The sequence below is a fragment of the Xiphophorus maculatus genome, chromosome 4, assembly GCF_002775205.1.
Source record: "Xiphophorus maculatus strain JP 163 A chromosome 4, X_maculatus-5.0-male, whole genome shotgun sequence".
In the NCBI taxonomy this organism is placed as follows: domain Eukaryota; kingdom Metazoa; phylum Chordata; class Actinopteri; order Cyprinodontiformes; family Poeciliidae; genus Xiphophorus; species Xiphophorus maculatus.
This window is the reverse complement of record NC_036446.1, coordinates 15540894-15563112: the sequence shown is the minus strand read 5'-3', so window position 1 is coordinate 15563112 and position 22219 is coordinate 15540894. Positions and strand designations below refer to the sequence as shown.

Genomic DNA, 22219 nt, shown 5'->3' with positions numbered 1-22219 from the left:
AGGATAAATGTCACAAAAAGTTGTAAAATGATTCATTGTCTACATTTTTTTTCTGTTATAATAACCTGGCATCTTAACAGAAATTTGGAGACTTTTCATAGTCTCCAAATGACTATGAAAAGTCATGTCTATGTTACTTTTATAAAAATCTGTAAGAAATATAAGGCGAGCCCAAGATGTGTTCAGTCAATCTTTTTTTTTTTTATAAAAAATACTACAATGTTAAAAAGAAAGTCAGAAAACTATAAACATGGTAAATACATAGACTTAATATCAGCATGAGAACAATTTTATTTTAAGAAAAAGTGCTTTGCAGAAAAATCTGTGGAATTTCCTTTGAAAACATAATATGAAACTGGATAAAAAAAAAAAAAAAAAAAAACACAAAATAGCAAATTTAACATAATTCAGCCACCAAAAGGCAAAGTTTCACTGTGGATTCAGTTCCACTCATACAGGATTCTTCCGTACGTCAATCAAAACGTTGTTTGATGGCTGTTGTGTGTAGTTGAGGCTGGAGCGACGAGACTCTCTGCGGGATTTAACAGCAGGCAGGGAGGTCTGCGGCCCCCAGGACCCCATACCCGTCTGAACTACACGGTTAACAGGAGAGTCTCCGGCTGCTTGAACCCACAGTTCCTCCATGACAGCAGGCTCCTCTGATGGGAGAGAAGAGCGCCTCCACGTGGACGGAAGAGGGGTGTTCACCAGTTCTCTCATTTCCTCCCTGGACCTGCTGGGTTTGTCAGGATGTCCTGTCCCTCTGCCTCCAGCACTGTCCTCAGGGCTTCGACTGCCCAGGTTTGTAGGTTTGGCATCAGAGGCTAAGACTGAAAGACAGCACAAAGGTAAAGTGTTAGGAGGAGCAGAAAATCATCACATGTAATAAGGACTGTGGGCTAAAAGTCTGCTTATTTGGAGCTGTTATCTTCATCTGGCTACAGAGAGTTCAAAGATAGTTCAAAGATTAGCAGTGACCACCTGTAAATCCAGATTGGTTATTTGCAGAGGCCAAAAGAAACAGTTAATCTAAGATCACAACCAAAGTGATTTGTCCTAAAAATACTTTCATTTCCAGTATTTTATGGACCTCTAAACTGTCTTCAATGTTTGCATAATTTACTGAGAAGCTGATGATTGTTTATATTGGAAATGGTGCTTCATCAGTAATCTGCCTTTGTGAAATGTACTGAGAAACATGTTAAGTGTTTCTAGCCAAAGTAACAATCCTTCATTTAGACTAGCGTCATACTGTATTCCTGATATTTAGACTTTACCTTTGGGAAGCTCTTTAGGCTGACTGACTGAACCAAAGACATCTCGCAGTTTGTTGCTAAGCTCCAGATTTGCTGTCCTGTAGTGGTTGAGTTCCTTGGTAAGATTATGGATCTGTCCTTCGTACTGCCGCCGCCGTCCTGCTAGGCCTTCGTCCATTTGTTCTTTACGACCAGAGGACAAACATAAAGGTTTACAGACATTATCTACAACAGCATAGCATACAGACTTCAGTAAATACATTTCTAGTTTCACCTTTAAATTTCAAATGTACTTCCAAAATGGCAAAACTGGATTTGCTTTCTTATATTTTTATAAGTTTTCAAATGATGATTTTATTTATTAAGTGAAAGCTATTAAAACCAACCTCACCCAGTATGAACAAGCAATTTTCCAAAATATAATACATGGCTATGCTATGCTTGGTGGCAAAACGGCTATCAGGCATTTGTGATCACTGATAAGGAATCTTTTACATCATCGAGGAGACACTTTGGTCCACTCTGCTTTGTAGAAACGCTTTAATTCAGTCAAACTTTGGAGGATAAATTGCTTGTTTAAAATTATGCTGCAGCACCTCAATTCCATTTAGCAAGGCCAATCTAAAATCTCCCTTTGTTTAGTGCTTCAGAGGTGAACTTGTTGGTGTGCTTTAAATTATTGTGCTGTTGAATAACTCAAATGTGCTCAAACGCCAAAGTCAGGATCTGATGGCAGGACATTTTGGTTCAAGTAGAGAAGAGAATTCATGGTTAAACTCTTTACAGTCATCTAGGTTTGGTAGCAGCAACAAAGTCCCAGACCGTCACACTGCCACCAACATGTTTGACTGTCAGCATGAGGTTCTGAAGAACTATTTTATCAGTTCGAAAAGTGACCATCCAAGGTTTTTTTTTGCAGAAACACACTTTTTCCCCGAGTGACAGATGTCAGTGACTATTCCTAATCTGTTCTTGAATTGTCTTTAGATTGGGGAGTGATGTGTACGTTTTTGCAACCTTCTTGTCTACTTCATGCTGTCAGACAGGTTCTATTTGAGTTATTTCTTTATTTGACAGGCTTTGCACCTCAATAGTGGTTTTTGAAATTAAAAATGTTTTTCAAAAAGATATTTTTTAGCAAGAGGAGTGATTATAATTTCGCTCTTAGTGAGCCTGGTTTGGGAGGATTTGTGATGTTAGCGGATGATATTTTTGTAGTCCTATGTGTCGAGGCTCTCACCTCGACACTGCTGCAGCAGCAGCTGCATGCTCCTCTCGTGTTCCTTCTGCTGCTGCGTGAGCCGCCGGTCTGTGTCGAGCTGTGCGCGGTCGAGGGCGTTTTCCAGCCACTGCACCAGCCGCTGCTGCTCGTCCAGCTGCATCTCCAGCTCGGCCAGCGCCAGTTGCAGCTTTCGCTCCTCCTCACGCAGAGACACCACCTACACAACGCAGCCACACCAATACTGTTCAGAGTTGGGCTGAAGCAATTAATCGGATTAATCATGATAAACTGATTATTAAAACAGTCATCAAGTAATTTAGCAACCGATTAATCATTAAATGGAATATAAAGACAATAAAAAAAGGCAATTTGCAGAAAAAACAACAGTCAGAGCTGCAATTAAGCCAAAACTGCAAAAAACTACTAAAATGTATACATTTTGCAATTAAGACATAAAATCCTTTTTTGTCTGTAAATATGTTCTACTCAGAATTCTCAAGTGGCAAAGTTTTAACTTCACCTGGTTCAAATTATGCAAAAATAAATAAATCTCCTATTAAGAACCTTTTGCAAGTCAATAATAATATGAAATAATAATCAACAAATCAGCCATGCACTGTATTGATGTTAGGTTAAACATAAAGGGTTGAGCTTTTCACATGTTGATGTTAGAAGTATTTTTAGCTGCAGATGCATCCTTTCATACAAATGATCAAGCGTTCGGTAAAGTGTTGTGTTGAATTTTAGGCAATAAAACGCTAATTTCTTAATTTTAAAAAATAAATCGAATTGTTTAAATCAGCATTTCGGCTTCTCCGAGACACTGATTCGGAGAAGCGTTTCGGTATGTATTTTAGTGTGTAAAATACATATTAAAAGATGTATTTCAAATACATCTTTTAGTGTATTTAAAATATTGTATAACAAAGGTTTAAGTGGTTAAACAAAAAAAGAATGTGTCAATTTTTATCTCATTAACTCCCAGAAAGATCTACAGAAAAATTGATTAACAAAATAATCATTAGTTGCAGCCATAGTTCAGAGTACTTATGTGGTAGATTTCAGATGTAGGTTCACCATTCAGCTGCTCAATTAGAGCGTGTTTGTACAATCAATTAATTAATTAAGCTTAACAGCTTACATATACAGTATATCGTGTAAAGAACATGGTGAGGTTTTAACAAACCTTGTCAAAGTATTTGCACAGCAGAGCTCTGGTCTCAGAGGCGGACAGATAGCTGAGCTTGGCCATGAGGTTCATTTCCCACTGGGAGAGCATGCTGGCAGAAGCCCTGAGCTGCCTCTGCCTCTGAGTGATGGCCTCATTCTTGTATTCAATAGCAGCGTCCAAAGCTTCAATCGCCTCGTCCAGCTGGAAAAGAATCCGCTCCTCCTGAAAAACAAACCCAGTAAACAGCTGAGCACGATGACGTGAAATAACTTCCAGCGACGGTTAATGATGCCGTTAATGTGGTTGTGTGATTGCTTAATGCGCCTCATTCACAGCAAAGGTTGGGTTTAAGGAATGAACTGACCTCGGGTGAGAGCAGGTTTCCCTTCCGCAGTTTATCATCCAGCTCAACACGCTGCTTGAGCAGCGAGTCTTTCTCGTGCCGCAGGTTCGAGATCTCTTGTCGTATATGTTGGGAGTCCTGAGCGCTGCTGCTGCGAAGGAGGCCGTTCCTCTCACTTAGCTCTTGCTCCAGTGTCTCGATGCGCCCAGTAAGTGTCACCAAATCCTTACTCAAGGCCTGGGCAAAAGATTGACTCAGTAATCTTGATTATAAACCTGCAGCGTGGGTAAACTGGAGTTGTTTGTGTTTGTGGATACCTGACTGGAGCGGAGCCTCTTGGTCTCCAGGCCGCTGCGTTCCTGCAGCAAAGCTTCTTTCTTGGCCAGGATTTCCTCTCGTTTCGTCAGTTCTCCTTCCAGATCCTCCAGCGCTCTCCTCTGATCTAGAACTCGCTCCATTTCCTCATCCAGCCAGCGCTTTTGTTCCTCAATCTTCTGCCCTCGCAGGGTCAAGACACAAAATTAGACAACCACCACTCTTCATAACTACTTAAAGCTATAATCACTGCTTTAGGCCAGTTTTTGTCTCACCTGTTGCTCTTCTAATGAAATCACAGATCCATTACTTCCACTGCGTCTCTGTCTCTGGAAGGCTGCAATCTCCTCCGTCTTTATTCTCAGGATCTTCTGCTGCTGCTCATTCTTTATCTCAAGTTCCTGTAACAACAAAAATATCATAGATTATTGGGCAAAAATAGGGGAAAACTGTGACATTCCACAGAAAATAAATGTTTCTTGCCTTATTTCATTGTCATAGCCTCCTTTTAGATTCTTTTCATTGTTTTAAGGTGTTATAGAGTTGATTTTGATTGGAAAAGCTCTTGAAGGAAGAGTAATTGTTCCAGCTGCCTGAAATCTTTGTATTTATAGCTTTCTGTTTTATATCTTGTTAAGAATCATGTCTTAACTGAAACCATAATCTGTGAATCAGCTCTTTAACGGTGACATACATTTTTTTGTTTTTAGAAAATTTCACCTGATAGGTGTTTGGTGTACTTTAAATGGACCACAATTTGTTTTCTCAGACAGTCCAATTTATTCAAAAAGGTGTGAAATCTGAACTCTGATGCAGACTAAACAGGCAAACTCTGGTCCACCTGAAAACTTTAGTCCTGCTTCACTTGCAAGTTAAGCCTGGTGCAGTTTGTGTGACGTAGGAAATGCTGAACGAAATCCAGAAAACCAAACATAGAAAGTTTTTGTACCGGACAACCTGCTGCCTCGCTTGTTCCTCACAATTGAGAAGTGAAGTTTTGGCATTTTTTGACACTTTCCACCCAGTCAAACTGATACACCCTTAGTTTGTTTATTAAAACAAGAACTTTTGATCATGCTCAACTCATGTTGCTTAGCTCTACCTTGACTCTGTGAGTCCTTCGCTGCATTTCAGTCTCCAGGCGGCGTTTCTGCTGGCTCTCCTCACGCAGGCGCCTCTGCAGCTGCTCCTGCTGCTGCTTCATGGACTGGACGCTTCTCTCCAGCTCCGACACGCGGCGCTCACTCTGGACAGGAAGGTTGGCCAGGCGAGCCGTATCCCTCTGCCGCTGACTGAGCACCTAGCATTCAAACAGAAATATTACAATGTTTAAAACCTAGCTTAAGGTTTCACTTTAGGCGCTACATTAATCCATGTCCATTGAATCGAGAAGATTATCCGTCCAACCTGAACTCTGCTCTGAGCAGCAGCTATCTTCCTGCGACATTCCTGCGCTCTGCTCTTGTCTGTTGTGCTTATTTCTCTCTCTTGTTTCTCCAGATCCTGCAGCTGACGTTGAGCCTCCTGCAGCTCCTGACGCGCCTGCACAGCTTCACTTTCCAGAGCCGAGATCTTATGGCTGTACTGCTTATTCAGGGCCTGAGCATCCTTCCCTAAAGGAAAGACAGTCAGCTGATATAAACAATAAAAGGAATGGCCTCCAGAGGAGGTGCAGGACGGCTACCTGTTTTGACCAGTTCCTTGATGAGTTCTTCCTTCATGCGGATGGTGACAGACAGCTCCCTGATCTTCTGCTGTGCCTGAAGAAGTCCGCACTCTGATATTCCCTCAAAGCTTCTGAGACTTTCCCCGCTGCTGGAATTAGCTTCACAGATTTAAAAGCATATATGTGAAGTGAAATGGGTCAAAACTTTGAGATAGCTCATATTCAGACCTGCAAACCTTGAAGAAAAATGTTAAAACAATGAAATGATATAGTAATCTGTATCTGTGGGTAATCTGTCAGAAACTAATGCTATTCTACACTGATGAAGGTGTATAATTAAAACCAAAATACAGATTAATTTAAAGATAATATCTTTCAGAAATAATCAAGAGTAAAACTAAATCTGTACTGGTATCAGCACTCCCTGAAAACTCCTGCCCTACAGGTGAAAATTAATTAAATAGAAAGTCTAAGAATTCAAACTCTTTGAAATGTCATCACTTTAATTTTCAGGGTTTAGACTTACATGCTTTTCTGGCTAAACATGGGTGCTGATCGGGTTCAGCCTGAGAAGAGGGAGCCTTCAGTCCACCTGAAAGCAAGTCCCGCTTGGTCCAGGTCAGGTTCACTGGCCTGATGCAACAAACAGTTTGAAGTGCACATTTTTCAGTACAATTTTTTTCCATATTCAAATTTCTAACTTTGAACTTGAGAAGTAATTGATTCGAATCATTGTATGCCTCAAAAATCATGAAATCATACAATGCAGAAAATGACTTATGATTGTTAGAATACAGGGCTTCTTAGTTGTTTTTAGCAACTAAATTAGACCAGCTCTAGTTCAAAATCTAGCCAAACAAGGAATGGAGCATCTTTTAAAGAACAGGTTGTGTAATTTGGTACCTTTATTATCAATGCAAAAATCCCCCAAAATTCAGTTTACCATTTTGAACCAGATTTAAGAACCAAAGGATTCATTCCTTGTTTAATTTAAGGTTGCACAGAGATCAAGCAGCTTGTAAAATCTCCCTCTTTTGATTGATATTTAAGCATTCACTCAGACAAATGTCAAAAACAAAAATATAAATATCAAAGTGTGAGGTGGCAGATCAAAGACAAAAGCATGTCAATTTAACATAAATCAAATGATAGTTTATCCTGTAAGACAGTGAAGAAAAAATAAAATATTAAAAATAAAATATTTTTGCTTATACGTTTGCATGATGACGCTGCACTGGAGCAGACTGACCTGCATTTCTCCTGGCTGACATTTGGATGATTGGCCTCTTTTTCCCTGTTGCAGGCCTCTGTTCCTCCTGGGATCTCTTGGTCCTCATAAAGTTTTCCATCCTGATCAGGAACCTGTCCAATATGACCCATCAAGCTCACCTGTTAATAATACACACAGAAAACTGTTAAAAGACCAAACATGAACTAATTTGAAGCACTACATAAGTTTGAGGACTGTAACTTTAAAAAAAACCATAACTTGTGCCTTGATTTCATTTTGTGAACGCCGGGATCAACATTCCTACTAAAAAAGTTGACTCCTTAATTTTTGGGGGTTATCAGCATTATCTCCAAAGCCATAAATCTGGTGATTATGGGGGATTGGTTTGTAATATTTGGGTTGGCAACAAGATAAATAAAACTTAAAGGAGCTTAAATGCCCTTTCATGTTGTTTAATGAAAACTATCTCACTGAAAATTCCTTCATCACCACTATGCAGTGTGGAAATGCAACTTCACTTAAGTTTTGCACATTAAAATAGTCAGAGTGATCCATAAGTAAATTTTCTAAGTCTTGTGGGAGATCTGATTTGGTGTATATCTGCAAAAATGATGATTTTGTTCAAGTTTGCATCCAAATTAAAAACAATAAAATATTTTCTCTAAGTGGGAAAAGTTTGTTACCTGTCTATACGTGTTTCCATTCTGCCCATGCTGCATGGAGCCCATGGGGGCGGTGTGTGGTCTAAATCGCAAGTTGAGCCCCATACCCATCAGCCCCAGAGTGGACAGCTGGTACTGCAGCTCTGTTATCAGGTCCTGCTGCTCCTGCAGCTTGTCACTCTGATAAACAAGAAAAGAAAATCCTGTAAATATAATGTTATGCGCCATCTTGTGGGAACAAGTTAGAGGATAATTTAGTTATTTCTGTGAATGCTGCTCTAATAGAAAAAAAGGAGTATCACATTTTCTAACCTGCTGCTTGTATTGCTCCATAGCGTCCTCCAGTGCTGCTAAGAAATCAGTGTTTTCCTTCTCCAGCCGTTGGATTTCCGACTGAAGATGAACAACACTCTCTTCTTTCTCATTGTCCTGATCATCGTCCCAGCTCTCCTCCACAGCTTCTGTGTCCTGTGAGAGGAGTTGTTAGCCAAATCGGTGAATTACCCATAAGTCAGCGATCTGTGACTAAAATCCATCTGAAAGAAACGGACCTGATTCCTGATAGAAGGCCTGGCTCTTCTCAACGCGACGCTGTCCTCAGTGGAGCTGTTCTCGATGCCGCTGTCTGGTCCGGAGGCGGTTGTGAGTCCGCTCCGCTCCTCCTCCACCGAGCAAAGCCACTCCTTCACCCTCAGACTCTGCTCTGCGGTTAAAGTCCCCTCGCTCTGAAGCTCCCCCAGCAACCTGTTGCACACCAACAGAACAGATCAATACAAGTCGTCCAAATGGCTAAATGGGCTGAAATCAATACAATTACAGACACATTTCACACCTGACAAAACAACAAATTGATTCAAATAGAAATCGATCAGTGGACTAGAAGAAAATCTACACATCGACACCAATTAACTAACTTTCTTTCACATTTCTGTTGATCTGGCTTCAATAGGGATTTAAAAATTGCTTGGCATAAACTGTAACGGCAGAAGCTATAATTTTATTTTCATGTGTATATAGTTTTAATTAAACAATACCGTCAAGGGTTCCGTTTTATAAACCATGACTGTCATATCAATGTAGGAAAAACTACAAAGGAATTTATTTCTGATCTCAATTTTTGCAAATTCTTACACTGCAAAAACAAAAAATCTTACCAGGTATTTTTGATCCAAGTTTATAATGCAAATATCAAGTAAATTTTTGGCAAGGTGTAGGAGTTTGTTTTAAGTAACAGCACTGCTTAACATTGCGAAAAAGTACTAATTCTGCTGTCAGATTTTTGACACTTATAACATGGGAAAATATATTGTTTTAAGTGTAAAAATCTCAAAGTGGAACTATTACGTTTTTTTAAAATCAATATTAAGGAATTATTTACATAATACAAGCTCCTATATATTTCTGAGGAGTTACTTTTAAAGTGGCTTTATCTTACTTCAAGTGTACTAAGATATTTGCACAAGAACCAAGACCAAAATACTTGGTAAGATTTTGTGTTTTTGCAGTGTGAGCCAACAACCAAATCTTTAATAATCAAAATTTGAGTTTAACTCCTTTAGTAGATGTACTCGAACCTGTAAGCGGTGTCTGTACAAGTCCTGTAGTGAGCGCTTTGTGCTTGCAGCCTGCTGATCTCTGCTTCTCCGACTCTAGGTCTCCTGTTTGGATCGGCGTGAGCAATGATTCGTGTCTCGGAGCGCTGACGGTTTTCCAGAGCCCTTCGAAGGGCTTTGATCTGCTGCTCCAGTCCTTCCACACGATCCGGTTCGCGCTTGCAGTTGACCGTAGCTCGGTTTTGAATGTTTCTGGCCCTCGTTGCATAGTTCAGTGTGTTCAGACTCTCGTCGAAGTCTGAGGATGACGGACTGATGCAGGCAATCATCAGTGTTTTCGAATTTCCTCCAAGAGAGTCTTTTAGTATCCTAGTTGAAACAAAAACTAAGTTTATAAGACCTGTCATGTAAGGATATTTTTCTTGAGGAAAATATCACCTAAACAGACATACCTTGTGATTTTAGAGTCTCTATATGGTATATGAGAGCCTTTCCTCTTTGGGTCACCGAGGGCCCCAATGACGTTACCCAGAGCCAGAAGACCGCTGTTGATTTGGATGCTTTCTTTCAGTCTCTCTCCAGTGTTACCAGTCCTTAAGATCCGCTCTGACCCAGCCAAGTCTACAAAGTGGAACTTGGAAGATAACACTTGCGGTCCAGTGCTTCCAGCGGTCGCATAAAGTCGAGTGCTTCCACGACGCTGATCCATATGCAAGGTGAAAATGGTGTGAGACCTGCTGGAGTTTGGATTCATCTGGGTTGATCCGGTGTGTCTGGCTGTGTTTCCTGACTCTAGCAAGCTCAACACCTCATCAAGACCCTCTACTTCACTCTCTTTTACGCCACACAATACTGGAAAGTAACACGACATAAAGTTTACAGTAGCAAATATTACATTGTATTTATTTTGCACCATAAAAATCAGTAAGGAAAACCATACCAATGTTCCCTTTGTCCTCTCGGATATGGATGTCCTTGCTGGCCGTCTTGACCTCCAGTAAGTCCTTGAACTCTTCTTTGTAGACCTCCAAATAGGAAACTCGTACAGAGAAGTCTGTGAGGTCGTTTTCATCGAGCAGCTTGAAAACATCAGCAACAGCCCTGGGAATGATGCCCTGCTCCTCATCTCTGAAGGAACCTAAACATGAAGGTAAGTTTTCAGAACTGCATGGTATCAAATTTGTAAGCCGAATGCAGAAAGGAAGCATTTTCTCAAGCACTGCAATGAGAAAAAAAGTTACAGCAATAGTACTATGATACTTTAAAGAAACATACTATAAAGAGAGAAAAAAGAAAAACTTACTAATATTAGCTTCTCCGATGGTGTAAGTCTTGCCTGAGCCTGTCTGGCCATAGGCAAACACTGTGGCATTGAAACCTTGAAAGAATGCATCTATGAGCGGCTGGACGGAGGCAGAATAAACCTCCTCCTGACAGCAAGTCTCTTCAAACAGGAAGTCACAAACAAAGTGGCGATCATGACCCAGGGTGACGCGGTTCAGCTCAGGGTCCACGGTGATGCAGCTCTCATGGCAGTGCAGGAGCTCCTTGGGCAGCAGCGGACGAACTCGAACTGCAACTTGGACGGCAGAATAGTCCTCTCTGCCTTGGCCGGCAGGGACTTTGGGAGACATTTTGTCTCTCCTCCTCTGTGCAGCAAAGTTATGTACTTGTCATCTGTGGAAAAAGCAGAAAAAAATCAACTGGGAATAGTTTTCAACTTATTTAATTTAATACGATTGTTGAATGCTAGACACTAATATTTCTTCTTTTTGTTAACCAGCTTGAAAACAGTCACCTGTAATTCAAGCTTCCACATGTTAAAAATTCATTTATAGCTTAACAGAAGAATTGATGACTTTTGCTAGTTACTTTTAGAAATAGATTACTTTTTAAAAACGAAAATAGAGCTGTTTATCACAATAATTACAGTAAAACCCATAAGAGTGACAATAAGTTTTTTTTAAACTAAATTAATTCATCATAATGGCTATAAATGTATCAACGGATACAATCAAGAGTTTTTTCACCCCATTATAGATTTCTAGAAATGTCAGTAAAAAGCTCACAATAATTGCATTTAAAATATTTGAAACAGCTACAAATCTAGAAACATCAGTTTTTTGGGGGGTGGCAGAAATTAATTAAAATCTGATGCAAATGGTCCTGCATAAAAATCAGAGTAATAAAACATTTCACATATTCCTTTATTTAATCAGGTAAACCCCGTTGAGATCTAGATCTCATTTTCAAGAGGGACCTGAGCAAAAAATATTATAGTATTACAGTATATGCCACTGCACACCAAGTATACCATTGCTATAGACTTACCGACTTGGTTTTATGGTGTCGAAATGTATTTATATTGGAAATTGTATCATTTTTCAAAAATATTTTTGGTTTGGATGGGAACATCAAATTTAGTTGTGTATTTTAAGCACATAATTATTAATAAATCGTAAAAGTTATTTAATTACTGAAATAAATCGTTTTCCAGCAACACTTCGATAAAGTGACAAGAAAAGTCATTTTTAAGTCTCTAAAATGGGACATCTTCGTATTTATTTCCCGTCTGAAGTTACTCAAGAAACTGCCATTATATATTTTTTTGATGAAAATAAGATGTTAAGTGTATGCGCTGTAATATATTCCTTCAAGTACGTTAAATATAAAGCAATAATCCGCATTAAACCCGTTATTTTCAACCCAGCGGAGTAACAGCGCTGCTCTGTTAGCAGGGAAACAGTTAGCTCGCCATTGTTTGTGACAGAGTAAACTCCGTAAGTAAATATAAAAGTGACAAAAACAAACTTAAAGGTCGCTAGCTTTTTATATTTTAGTTAAATACAAAAGTACACAGAAAAAATGTACACGAGTGCTTGTGTTCAACATCTGGAGAGCTAAGCTAAAGTTAGCCGTTTGAAAACAATCCTTCCCTGCAGAAGAAGAAGCTGGATAAAGTTGCGTTAACTCTGTTTAAGTTCATATGGGTAAGTTTACGCCGCATGCTCTGATTGGATAAGTTAGTGTTGGAAATAACATTTAACACAACTTACTTCGGGGTATGAAAAGTTGCTACATGGATTCAGGATAACACTGGAGTTTCTTCTCTCCTTTTTTTTTTTTTTAGGAGAATGGAAGCTGGGGGCCAGTCAATGGGAGGAGCCCTGCAGTAATGTTGGGTTAGTTAGCGGCTCATCATGGTAATAGAGCTGGAAGCAGGAATTACAACCTTCACTTTGTAGTGCCAGAGGTGGCGATACAGAAAACTTACTCACTAAAATACACAGGAGGTTTTTCTAGTCAGTTTGTGTCTCCTTCTGTATTGAATATGTTTTTAAAGCGACAACTGTGGCTGTATTCATAATTGTTGAATCCCTATTTATGATTATTTCATACGTATGGAAGGCCGTTTCCGTCACTCTGTTAAAAAAAATAAATAAATAAATTATCTCATTATAATGAGATAGTATCTCAAAAATAATGAGATAGTATCTCAAAATAATGAGATACTATCTCAAAAATAATGAGATAGTATCTCAAAATAATGAGATACTATCTCAAAATAATGAGATAATTTTTTTAACAGAGTGGCGGAAACGGGCTTCCATAGATTTGCCAACCGCCAAAAAAAAATCGAAGAAGAAGAAGAGGCCGTTGTAGAGGATGAAGACGGAGGGCACGTGGTCTGTTTTGTTTAACGTGTGAATGTTTAAACATTTCTTCGGTCCAGCTTAAACAAGTTCATGAACAAGTGGTTAAGAGCTGCGGAAGAAACATTCACAGAGTTTAACGAAATAACCGTCGAGTCGGAGGAAGAGATGGACGATCAGCGCAGACTGCTGGCTTTTTCCCGGACTCCCCAGATCATCTTACACCGAATAGGTAGGAAACACCAACGTTTGGTGTTCCGTCTCGCCGGCAACGATTGTGGCCAGACATTTTTTCTAACTTTCGGAATCTAGAAATGTTGCTTTGACATTTTGGGTCCTGGTTAAAGTTTTAAAATAATATAATGGGTTGTCTACTCTTAAGTTATATCAGTTTCATCTAGCTACGGCGAATCGTCACATGACCAGGCATCTTTACGTTTTGCCTGTACGAGAGCAAGTCAACGGACCTTACCAGAGGAGCCGCTTTTCATTGGCTGATGCCCATTCTACGTGGTCACGTGCGTGGCCGTCTCACAAACACACCGTTAGCTTCACGTTAGCTAAGTACAACATAATGGCAGCACTGATACAACTTCTACACCTAGAAGCCTGCCTGCTACACAGTCTTACGTTAGCTAAACAGATCAATATGCAATGTGTCTGTATCTGACATACACTAAAGATTTTATTTTAGCAGAAAAGGCTTTGGACTAAACTGTTACTCGTGTTAGCCACTCTAGCACCAAGTACAGCTAGTCAATCAACCATCGCTGTTTTCAGGGAAGCGCTGATTAATAATCGAGAAATAAATATCAAGCCTGGAAACTTGATATCGTAACGGACTGAATGTTTTGTTTTTAACGTAATCTTTGCTCGGCTTCCGGGGCGCAGGCGGTTACCACGGTAACAGGTGTGCTTAAACTACAAAGAGAGAGAGTGAGAGTAAAAAGGTAGGAGTGGTTTTGAGTTGATCACCTGTTCGGGTTATTTTACCTTTGTTTACCTTTGCTGTGGCGCATTACAGCCGCTGTAGTTTCTAAACGTTGGACTAATTACCTCGTTCATTTGTGAGTTTACGTCATTCACAACAAACATCAAATAGAACAAATATATTTCATAAAATGTTAACAAACAAATGGCTTCTACCGAGGTAATTATGTGAAATTAAATGAATTATATCCCAACTTCAGAAGACTTGCCTTTACCTTTACGGAGCTCTTTGGTTCCTCCTATCAGTCTGTAGTTTCTCATATTGACGTCATCAAACCAACTTTCAGATCTACCATAACTGACTGACATCTGCTGGCCTCAGGTTTGCAACCAGCTTGTGACTGAGAAACCAGTAACCTCCTCCCAGATGATGACGTGAACTTGTTAGTTCCTCTGTCCATTGTAGTAGCTGATATATTGTGAAAATCCGGTAGAAATGATGCACTAATCGAGTCATGTTTAGTAGAAACAACGCGCTGTGAGGCTTTGCTTGTGAGACTTGGGTCGGTTGTGGGCGGAGCTTGGTAAGGTCCATAAAATACTTTAATAATCAACTATAAGTAAAATATCTTGTACATATGTTCTTTAAAAGGTCTTCTACTGAAGATATATATTGATAATTGTATCCCCGCATGCATCCGTTATTCATAAGAAGACTAACGTAAGCATGGCAACCAGCGGAGTTAGCCATGCCGCCCTGGACTGGAAGCTTTTTACAGAAATAGACTTCAAAGATTGGAAATATTAGGTTCTTAGACTAACATGATTACTCAGCATTTTTGTTTGCATCATTATTGTTTAAAGTGTATTAATAAACATGGTTATTTTATTTGAAAGGTTGCAAACATGTTTAGCTATTTATTTATAAATTAAAAGCCCTTTTACTGTCTCCCCACCAAATCATCTTTCTGATAATTAGAAAGATACAGCTGATAAAAATTGAAAGAGAAAGGGAGACGGATAAAAAAATATGAAGGCTAAATAAATACAGTGCATAGTGGATGAATATTCACTATGTACTGCATGTATCCTACGTCTTCTACATCACTGTCACTCCCTCAGTTGAGAGTTCCCACTCTATAAAGGGCCATACTTTGTGACCCTTTCCACAAAGTATGGCCTATGTTAAGTGCACTGAATTACTAAAAGATGACAACATCTTTTAGTAAGATCTTACTAAAGATGATCATCTTACTACAGACCAAACAAGACCAAAGTTCCTCCAGGATGTACATTTGTGCATAATAACAAATGTTCACCTGACTTTGGCACATAAAGACAAAGCCATCTGCATGATGTGGCATTTAAAAAAAATTTTTAAAAATCCTGCACTCTGCGCTGATCAGCCATCTAAAACGAGTCTAAAGACATTTGTAACCATGCCTTGTTATTATAGGTTATGCATGTGATTATTTTTTATTTTTTTGTATGTATAAATAGATTAGATTAGTGTAAGTTAGTTTACGTAGTTTCCCACTGGCCACAATAAATCCTGAATATAAAACTGACATTTAACTAACATAACCAACATAAAATGTAATAATTCCTAAATAACAGAAATAATTATAACTTGCACTTAATTAAAAATTTCCAATTACAAATTTGGGATTAAATTAAAGTCTTCTCTCATTTACTTCAATAAATAAAGTTAACAATTCCTCTTTTTTCTGTTTTCTTCTCTAGATCGCCAAGGACAAAACGTTTATAAGAAGCTATGTGACCTGGAGAGGAGCTCCACTCTGGACCAGGAGGAGTTAGAACCTCTGCAGGGGAAACAAGAACAGGAAGAGCCAGATGATCAACAGAGAAAAGAAGAGCAGGAGGATCTAAAACATCAGCAGATAAGAGTGGAAGGGAAAGAAGTTTACTGCAGTCAGAGTGAAGAACAGGTTGCATCAAAACAGGAGACTGATACCTTCATGGGGGCTACTGTTTATGAGCAAACACACCACACTGAATCAGAACCAAATGGGAACCAAGTCAACTTCCAGGAAGCTGCTGAAGCTGAGAAGAAAAATCAGGGAAGAAGCAAACCTTTCTCATGTGTGATCTGTGAAAAACGTTTCACTGCCAAACATGCTCTCAATGATCATATTAGAATTCACACCGGTGAAAAGCCGTTTTCATGTGGGAACTGTGGACAAAGCTTTAGTCAAAAACAGAATTTAACTCGGCACATGATGATTCACACTGGTGAAAAGCCGTTTTCATGTGGGAACTGTGGACAAAGTTTTAGTCAAAAACAGGATTTAACCCGGCACATGATGATTCACACTGGTGAAAAGCCGTTTTCATGTGGGAACTGTAGACAAAGTTTTAGTCAAAAACAGAATTTAACTCAGCACATGATGATTCACACCCTTGAAAAGCCGTTTCCATGTGGGAACTGTGGAAAAAGTTTTAGTCATAAACAGAATTTGACTCAGCACATGATGATTCACACTGGTGAAAAGCCGTTTCCATGTGGGAACTGTGGACAAAGTTTTAGTCAAAAGCATCATTTAACTGGGCACATGATGATTCACACTGGTGAAAAGCCGTTTCCATGTGGGAACTGTGGACAAAGTTTTAGTCATAAACAGAATTTGACTCAGCACATGATGATTCACACTGGTGAAAAACCGTTTTCATGTGGGAACTGTGGACAAGGTTTTAGTCAAAAGCATCATTTAACTCGGCACATGATGATTCACACTGGTGAAAAACCGTTTTCATGTGGGAACTGTGGACAAAGTTTTAGTCAAAAACAGGATTTAACTCGGCACATGATGATTCACACTGGTGAAAAACCGTTTTCCTGTGGGAACTGTGGACAAAGTTTTAGTCGAAAACAGGATTTAACTCGGCACATGATGATTCACACTGGTGAAAAGCCGTTTTCATGTGGGAACTGTGGACAAAGTTTTAGTCAAAAGCATCATTTAACTGGGCACATGATGATTCACACTGGTGAAAAGCCGTTTTCATGTGGGAACTGTGGAAAAAGTTTTAGTCAAAAACAGGATTTAACTCGGCACATGATAATTCACACTGGTGAAAAGCCGTTTTCATGTGGGAACTGTGGAAAAAGTTTTAGTCAAAAACAGGATTTAACTCGGCACATGATAATTCACACTGGTGAAAAGCCGTTTCCATGTGGGAACTGTGGACAAAGTTTTAGTCATAAACAGAATTTGACTCAGCACATGATGATTCACACTGGTGAAAAACCGTTTTCATGTGGGAACTGTGGACAAGGTTTTAGTCAAAAGCATCATTTAACTCGGCACATGATGATTCACACTGGTGAAAAACCGTTTTCATGTGGGAACTGTGGACAAAGTTTTAGTCAAAAACAGGATTTAACTCGGCACATGATGATTCACACTGGTGAAAAACCGTTTTCATGTGGGAACTGTGGACAAAGTTTTAGTCGAAAACAGGATTTAACTCGGCACATGATGATTCACACTGGTGAAAAGCCGTTTTCATGTGGGAACTGTGGACAAAGTTTTAGTCAAAAGCATCATTTAACTGGGCACATGATGATTCACACTGGTGAAAAGCCGTTTTCATGTGGGAACTGTGGAAAAAGTTTTAGTCAAAAACAGGATTTAACTCGGCACATGATAATTCACACTGGTGAAAAGCCGTTTTCATGTGGGAACTGTGGAAAAAGTTTTAGTCAAAAACAGGATTTAACTCGGCACATGATAATTCACACTGGTGAAAAACCGTTTTCATGTGGGAACTGTGGACAAAGTTTTAGTCGAAAACAGGATTTAACTCGGCACATGATGATTCACACTGGTGAAAAGCCGTTTTCATGTGGGAACTGTGGACAAAGTTTTAGTCAAAAGCATCATTTAACTGGGCACATGATGATTCACACTGGTGAAAAGCCGTTTTCATGTGGGAACTGTGGAAAAAGTTTTAGTCGAAAGTTGAATTTAACTCGGCACATGAGGTGTCACACTGGTGAAAAGCCGTAGAACTATTTTCCATATTTGTCCTATGTTGAGGTTCATTATAAAAGTCATTTAGATGAAAACTGGAGGGCTTTCTTTATAAAGTGGGAAAATGGTTTAAGTTTCTAATTTGTTAAATGTGATCATTTGGATCTTGACATTTGGATACTTAGAGATGTACAATATGAATTTGAAGTATTGATTTGTATTATTTTGTGCGGAAAGAATGAGTGGGGTGAATGAGGTTTACTTTAATAAATTTTTTATCCAAAATAAAATGTGCTGTTGTGCACTCTTTGTAGATTTTCATTACGGTAATTGTTTTGCACTTTGAAATTTACTGTATTAAAAAAAATCTTTGATAGGTTTGTCTTTAAAGCAAAACTAGACTGAAACTGAGGCTGTTATTTGTTTAAAATTATATTAACCAGTCTATATAAAAGCTTTTCAAATAAATAAATATGCCCTTTTGCTTAGAAAATGCAATATACATATTTTCCTTCATTGATTGTGCTTGATTGTACAAAGTATGTGTGATTATTCTCTCCAATAATTTGGTGTGTAGCTTGTCGTAGTTGTATAATTTTTCTATTTTCTGCTGTGGCTGTTTTCTAATAAAGATCACTATCTTTTCTTAAAGTTGAAACTAATTTCATCTCTACACATAGATATATGTTTGATTAATTCCTTACAAAGTCACATGATCACTTGCATTTCCTTTGAAAATGTAGTGAGTGCTGAACGCTACTGCTGTAATTTGCATAAATATTTGAGTTTAAGTGCATGATCATGCTTACAAAGGTAAAGTATAATATATATTGAAGTATTTCAGTATTAAAGAGAGTAACAACTTTTAACCCATACTGCAGTAACAAGAGTGTATAAGCGGGAAGTCAATATTTGCAGTGTTGACCCCTCTTCTTCAGGACCTCTGCATTTCTCCCTGGCATGCTCTCAATCAATTTCTGGACCAAATCCTGACTGATAACAGTCCATTCTTGCACAATCAATGCTTACATTTTGTCAGAATTCCTAGGTTTTCGTTTGTCCACCCGTCTCTTGATGATTGACCACAAGTTTTCAATGGGATTAAGATCAGGGGAGTTTCCAGGCCATGGACCCAAAATCTCTGTGTTTTGTTCCCTGAGCCAGTTAGATATCACCTTTGCTTTATGGCAAGGTGCTCCATCATGCTGGAAAAGGCATTGTTCATCACCAAACTGCTCTTGGACGGTTGGGAGAAGTTGCTCTCGGAGGACATTCTGGTACCATTCTTTATTCATGGCTGTGTTTTTAGGTAAGACTGAGAGAGCCGACTCCCTTGGCTGAGAAGCAACCCCACACATGAATGGTTTCAGGATGCTTTACAGTTGGCATGAGACAAGACTGGTGGTAGCGCTCACCTTGTCTTCTCAGAACAAGCTGTTTTCCAGATGTCCCAAACAATCGGAAAGGGGATTCATCAGAGAAAATGACTTTACCCCAGTCCTCAGCAGTCCACTCCCTGTACCTTTTGCAGAATATCAGTCTGTCCCTGATGTTTTTCCTGGAGAGAAGTGGCTTCTTTGCTGCCCTCCGTGAGACCAGGCCTTGCTCCAAGAGTCTCCGCCTCACAGTGTGTGCAGATGCACTCACACCTGCCTGCTGCCATTCCTGAGCAAGCTCTGCACTGCTGGTAGCCCGATCCCGCAGCTGAAACACTTTTAAGAGACGCTCCTGGCGCTTGCTGGTCTTTCTTGGGCGCCCTGGAGCCTTTTTGGCAGCAATGGATCCTCTCTCCTTGAAGTTCTTGATGATGCGATAGATTGTTGACTGAGGTGCAATCTTTCTAGCTGCGATTCTCTTTCCTGTTAGGCCATTTTTGTGCAGTGCAATGATGACTGCATGTGTTTCTTTCGAGGTAACCATGGTTCACAGAAGCGAAACAATGATGCCAAGCACCAGTGATGCCACTGGACAAGCATCATTGTCCAGTGGTGCCATTCTTACATAATCATGACAGATTGATCTCCAGCCCTGTCCTCATAACCACCCACACCTGTGTTAATGGAGCAATCACTGAAACGATGTTAGCTGGTCCTTTTAAGGCAGGGCTGCAATGAAGTTGAAATGTGTTTTGGGGGATAAAGTTCATTTTCTAGGCAAATATTGACTTTGCAATTAATTGCTGTTACGCTGATCACTCTTTATAACATTCTGGAGTATATGCAAATTGCCGTTATAAAAACTGAAGCAGTAGACTTTGTAAATATTAACATTTGAATCATTCTCAAAACATTTGGCCATGACTGTAGGTACAGCCTCTTGTCAAACTTCAATATGACAGAATATGAATATGAATATGAATAATTAGGGGGGGTAAGGGATGAGGGGAGGGGGTCGGAAGTGTTAACAGGTTTGTCTTAAAAGCAAAATGCGATTGAAACCGATGCTGTCATTTGTTTCAAATTATATTAAACAGTCTTATTTTTAGCTGTCTACAAGCTTTTCAAATACATTAAGATACCTTTGTCCATTACAGGAAATGTAATACCATCTGTAAACTATCATTTATTATTCTTGATTGTACAAAGAATGTGTGATTATTGTCTTCAATAATTTGGTGTCTCCCATCTTAATTGTATAATTTTTCTCATTTCTGATGCCGTCTTCTTTTAAAGATTCTTTTATAGATATATGTTTAAAGTCTTAGAACGTAACAAGAACAATTGCATCTTCTATAAAAATGGAAGTGTCTTTAACAAGTAGCTTATTAACCGTTTGTTAAAAGGGCACATGTTGCATTCATCGAATGCTCTTGCTGAAATTTGCAGAAATATGAGTTCAATTGGAGAACAGTTACTGAAATGTAATGAGTAGAATCAGCAGGAAAAATGAAATAGTCTGCGAATTTGGTGACAGAAAAAAAAACTGTCATTTAAGCTGAATAATTGGAGTATTATTGAATAACAAAAATCTACAACTGTGTTGTAATTAATATTTTGTCTGGTAAAAATGTTTATTCATAAACAGAGAGCTAAGATAATCCCCAGTTTTTAATTTTTTTAAAAAAATCTGAATTCCAATGGTATTGGGAATCTCTGAAATATATTGAAACATGGATACCTGACTGAAATATTAATGGAATTGCTCATTGATGCATGTTAAAACCAAAATAATCGTCCACTTGTAGTTTTATTTAATATATTTTATATCACTTATGCTTTTGTGTTCCCATTTCTAAGTTTGTCTCTGCGAAGCCCTCTGCAGATTTGCACTATTGTAAATTGCCATACTTTTTTTGTTGCATGCATCGTTTAAAAAAAGAAAAAGAAGTCTCAAAAATTAAATAGAATTGAAGTTAAATTGGATTTAGTTGATTTTATTTAGGAATAATTCGAAAAGTAAAATTCATCAGATTATCTGTGTTGATTATTTAAAATGAACGGTTATTTATTAATAGTATGTAATCCTTGAGTGACAGTCTGATTTGTATGGAAGCCCGTTTCCGCCACTCTGTAAAAAAAAAAATTATCTCATTATTTTGAGATAGTATCTCATTATAATGAGATAATTTATTTTAATTTTTTTTAGCAGAGTGGCGGAAACGGGCTTCCATACAAATTTAACTACAACTGAATAGTTGATGAAAAGCAAAGTAAAACTTCGAACCCCTGGACCATAACATGCACAAGTACAAAAAGAGAAATAGTTTCATCATAATACAATTTTTAAAAAAAGCTTGCCTTGGAAGTGCACTTAAATATTTCATAAATTGTGTATGTTCCTTCTCTAGGAGGGACTTCCAGTGCTGAAGGATCTGTTTCTTGAGTATCATTATAGTGGATGCAGGAATCACCAACCAGTAGGTAGGAAATCAGGTCTACTACTACAACCTAGACACTAGTGAAAATGATCCCAAAAAGAAAATCCTGAAGCTGTGCTTCATACCAGTTCTTTGAACCATAATAGCATGATTTATTTCTTATCATAGTAAGAAAAAATATATACATCTGTTTGGAATATTGGAAGATTTAGTCTAAGCTCTGAACATTAGGGGGCAGTGTTGCATAATAAGCCAACTAACAAACCAAATAACACTATCAATGGTAACATAAAGTGAGTGTAATGTTTTCTGACGACAGTACCATGTTATTAATTTCTGTAATCACTCATTATTATACTTTTATTGCTGTCCATTTCAGAGAACAGGTTTTGGAGCTGAAGGAAT

The 22219-nt window shown here is 38.7% G+C and overlaps 2 protein-coding genes across 2 annotated transcripts; one reads left to right on the top strand and one right to left on the bottom strand.

Annotated features, from left to right (window-relative positions):
- Positions 1-242: 242 nt before the first annotated feature.
- kif7 (kinesin family member 7) lies at positions 243-12564 on the bottom strand. The gene is made up of 20 exons (XM_023333034.1): positions 12476-12564; positions 10723-11096; positions 10360-10557; positions 9872-10271; positions 9441-9788; positions 8418-8610; positions 8179-8334; positions 7888-8046; positions 7223-7362; positions 6500-6606; positions 5992-6132; positions 5715-5920; positions 5410-5607; positions 4583-4708; positions 4310-4486; positions 4014-4229; positions 3665-3871; positions 2497-2695; positions 1278-1439; positions 243-830 (listed from the first exon to the last, which is right to left on the bottom strand). Exons 2-20 carry the CDS (start codon positions 11051-11053, stop codon positions 451-453), a joined length of 4044 nt encoding a protein of 1347 aa, XP_023188802.1. The 5' UTR covers positions 11054-11096; positions 12476-12564; the 3' UTR covers positions 243-450.
- Positions 12565-13063: 499 nt separating this feature from the next.
- LOC111608354 (zinc finger protein 260-like) lies at positions 13064-18327 on the top strand. The gene is made up of 2 exons (XM_023331952.1): positions 13064-13304; positions 15746-18327. Exons 1-2 carry the CDS (start codon positions 13166-13168, stop codon positions 18031-18033), a joined length of 2427 nt encoding a protein of 808 aa, XP_023187720.1. The 5' UTR covers positions 13064-13165; the 3' UTR covers positions 18034-18327.
- The last annotated feature ends 3892 nt before the right edge of the window (positions 18328-22219 follow it).

Excerpts from the sequence above, each read along its gene's own strand:
- kif7 (XM_023333034.1), bottom strand. The coding sequence starts at position 11,053 with ATGTCTCCCAAAGTCCCTGCCGGCCAAGGCAGAGAGGACTATTCTGCC. Across the intron at positions 8,335-8,417 it reads GGCCTTCTATCAGGAATCAG|GACACAGAAGCTGTGGAGGA; the intron begins GTCCGTTTCTTT and ends CTCCTCTCACAG. Across the intron at positions 4,230-4,309 it reads AGAGGCTCCGCTCCAGTCAG|GCCTTGAGTAAGGATTTGGT; the intron begins GTATCCACAAAC and ends TCTTTTGCCCAG.
- LOC111608354 (XM_023331952.1), top strand. The coding sequence starts at position 13,166 with ATGAACAAGTGGTTAAGAGCTGCGGAAGAAACATTCACAGAGTTTAAC. Across the intron at positions 13,305-15,745 it reads GATCATCTTACACCGAATAG|ATCGCCAAGGACAAAACGTT; the intron begins GTAGGAAACACC and ends TTTCTTCTCTAG.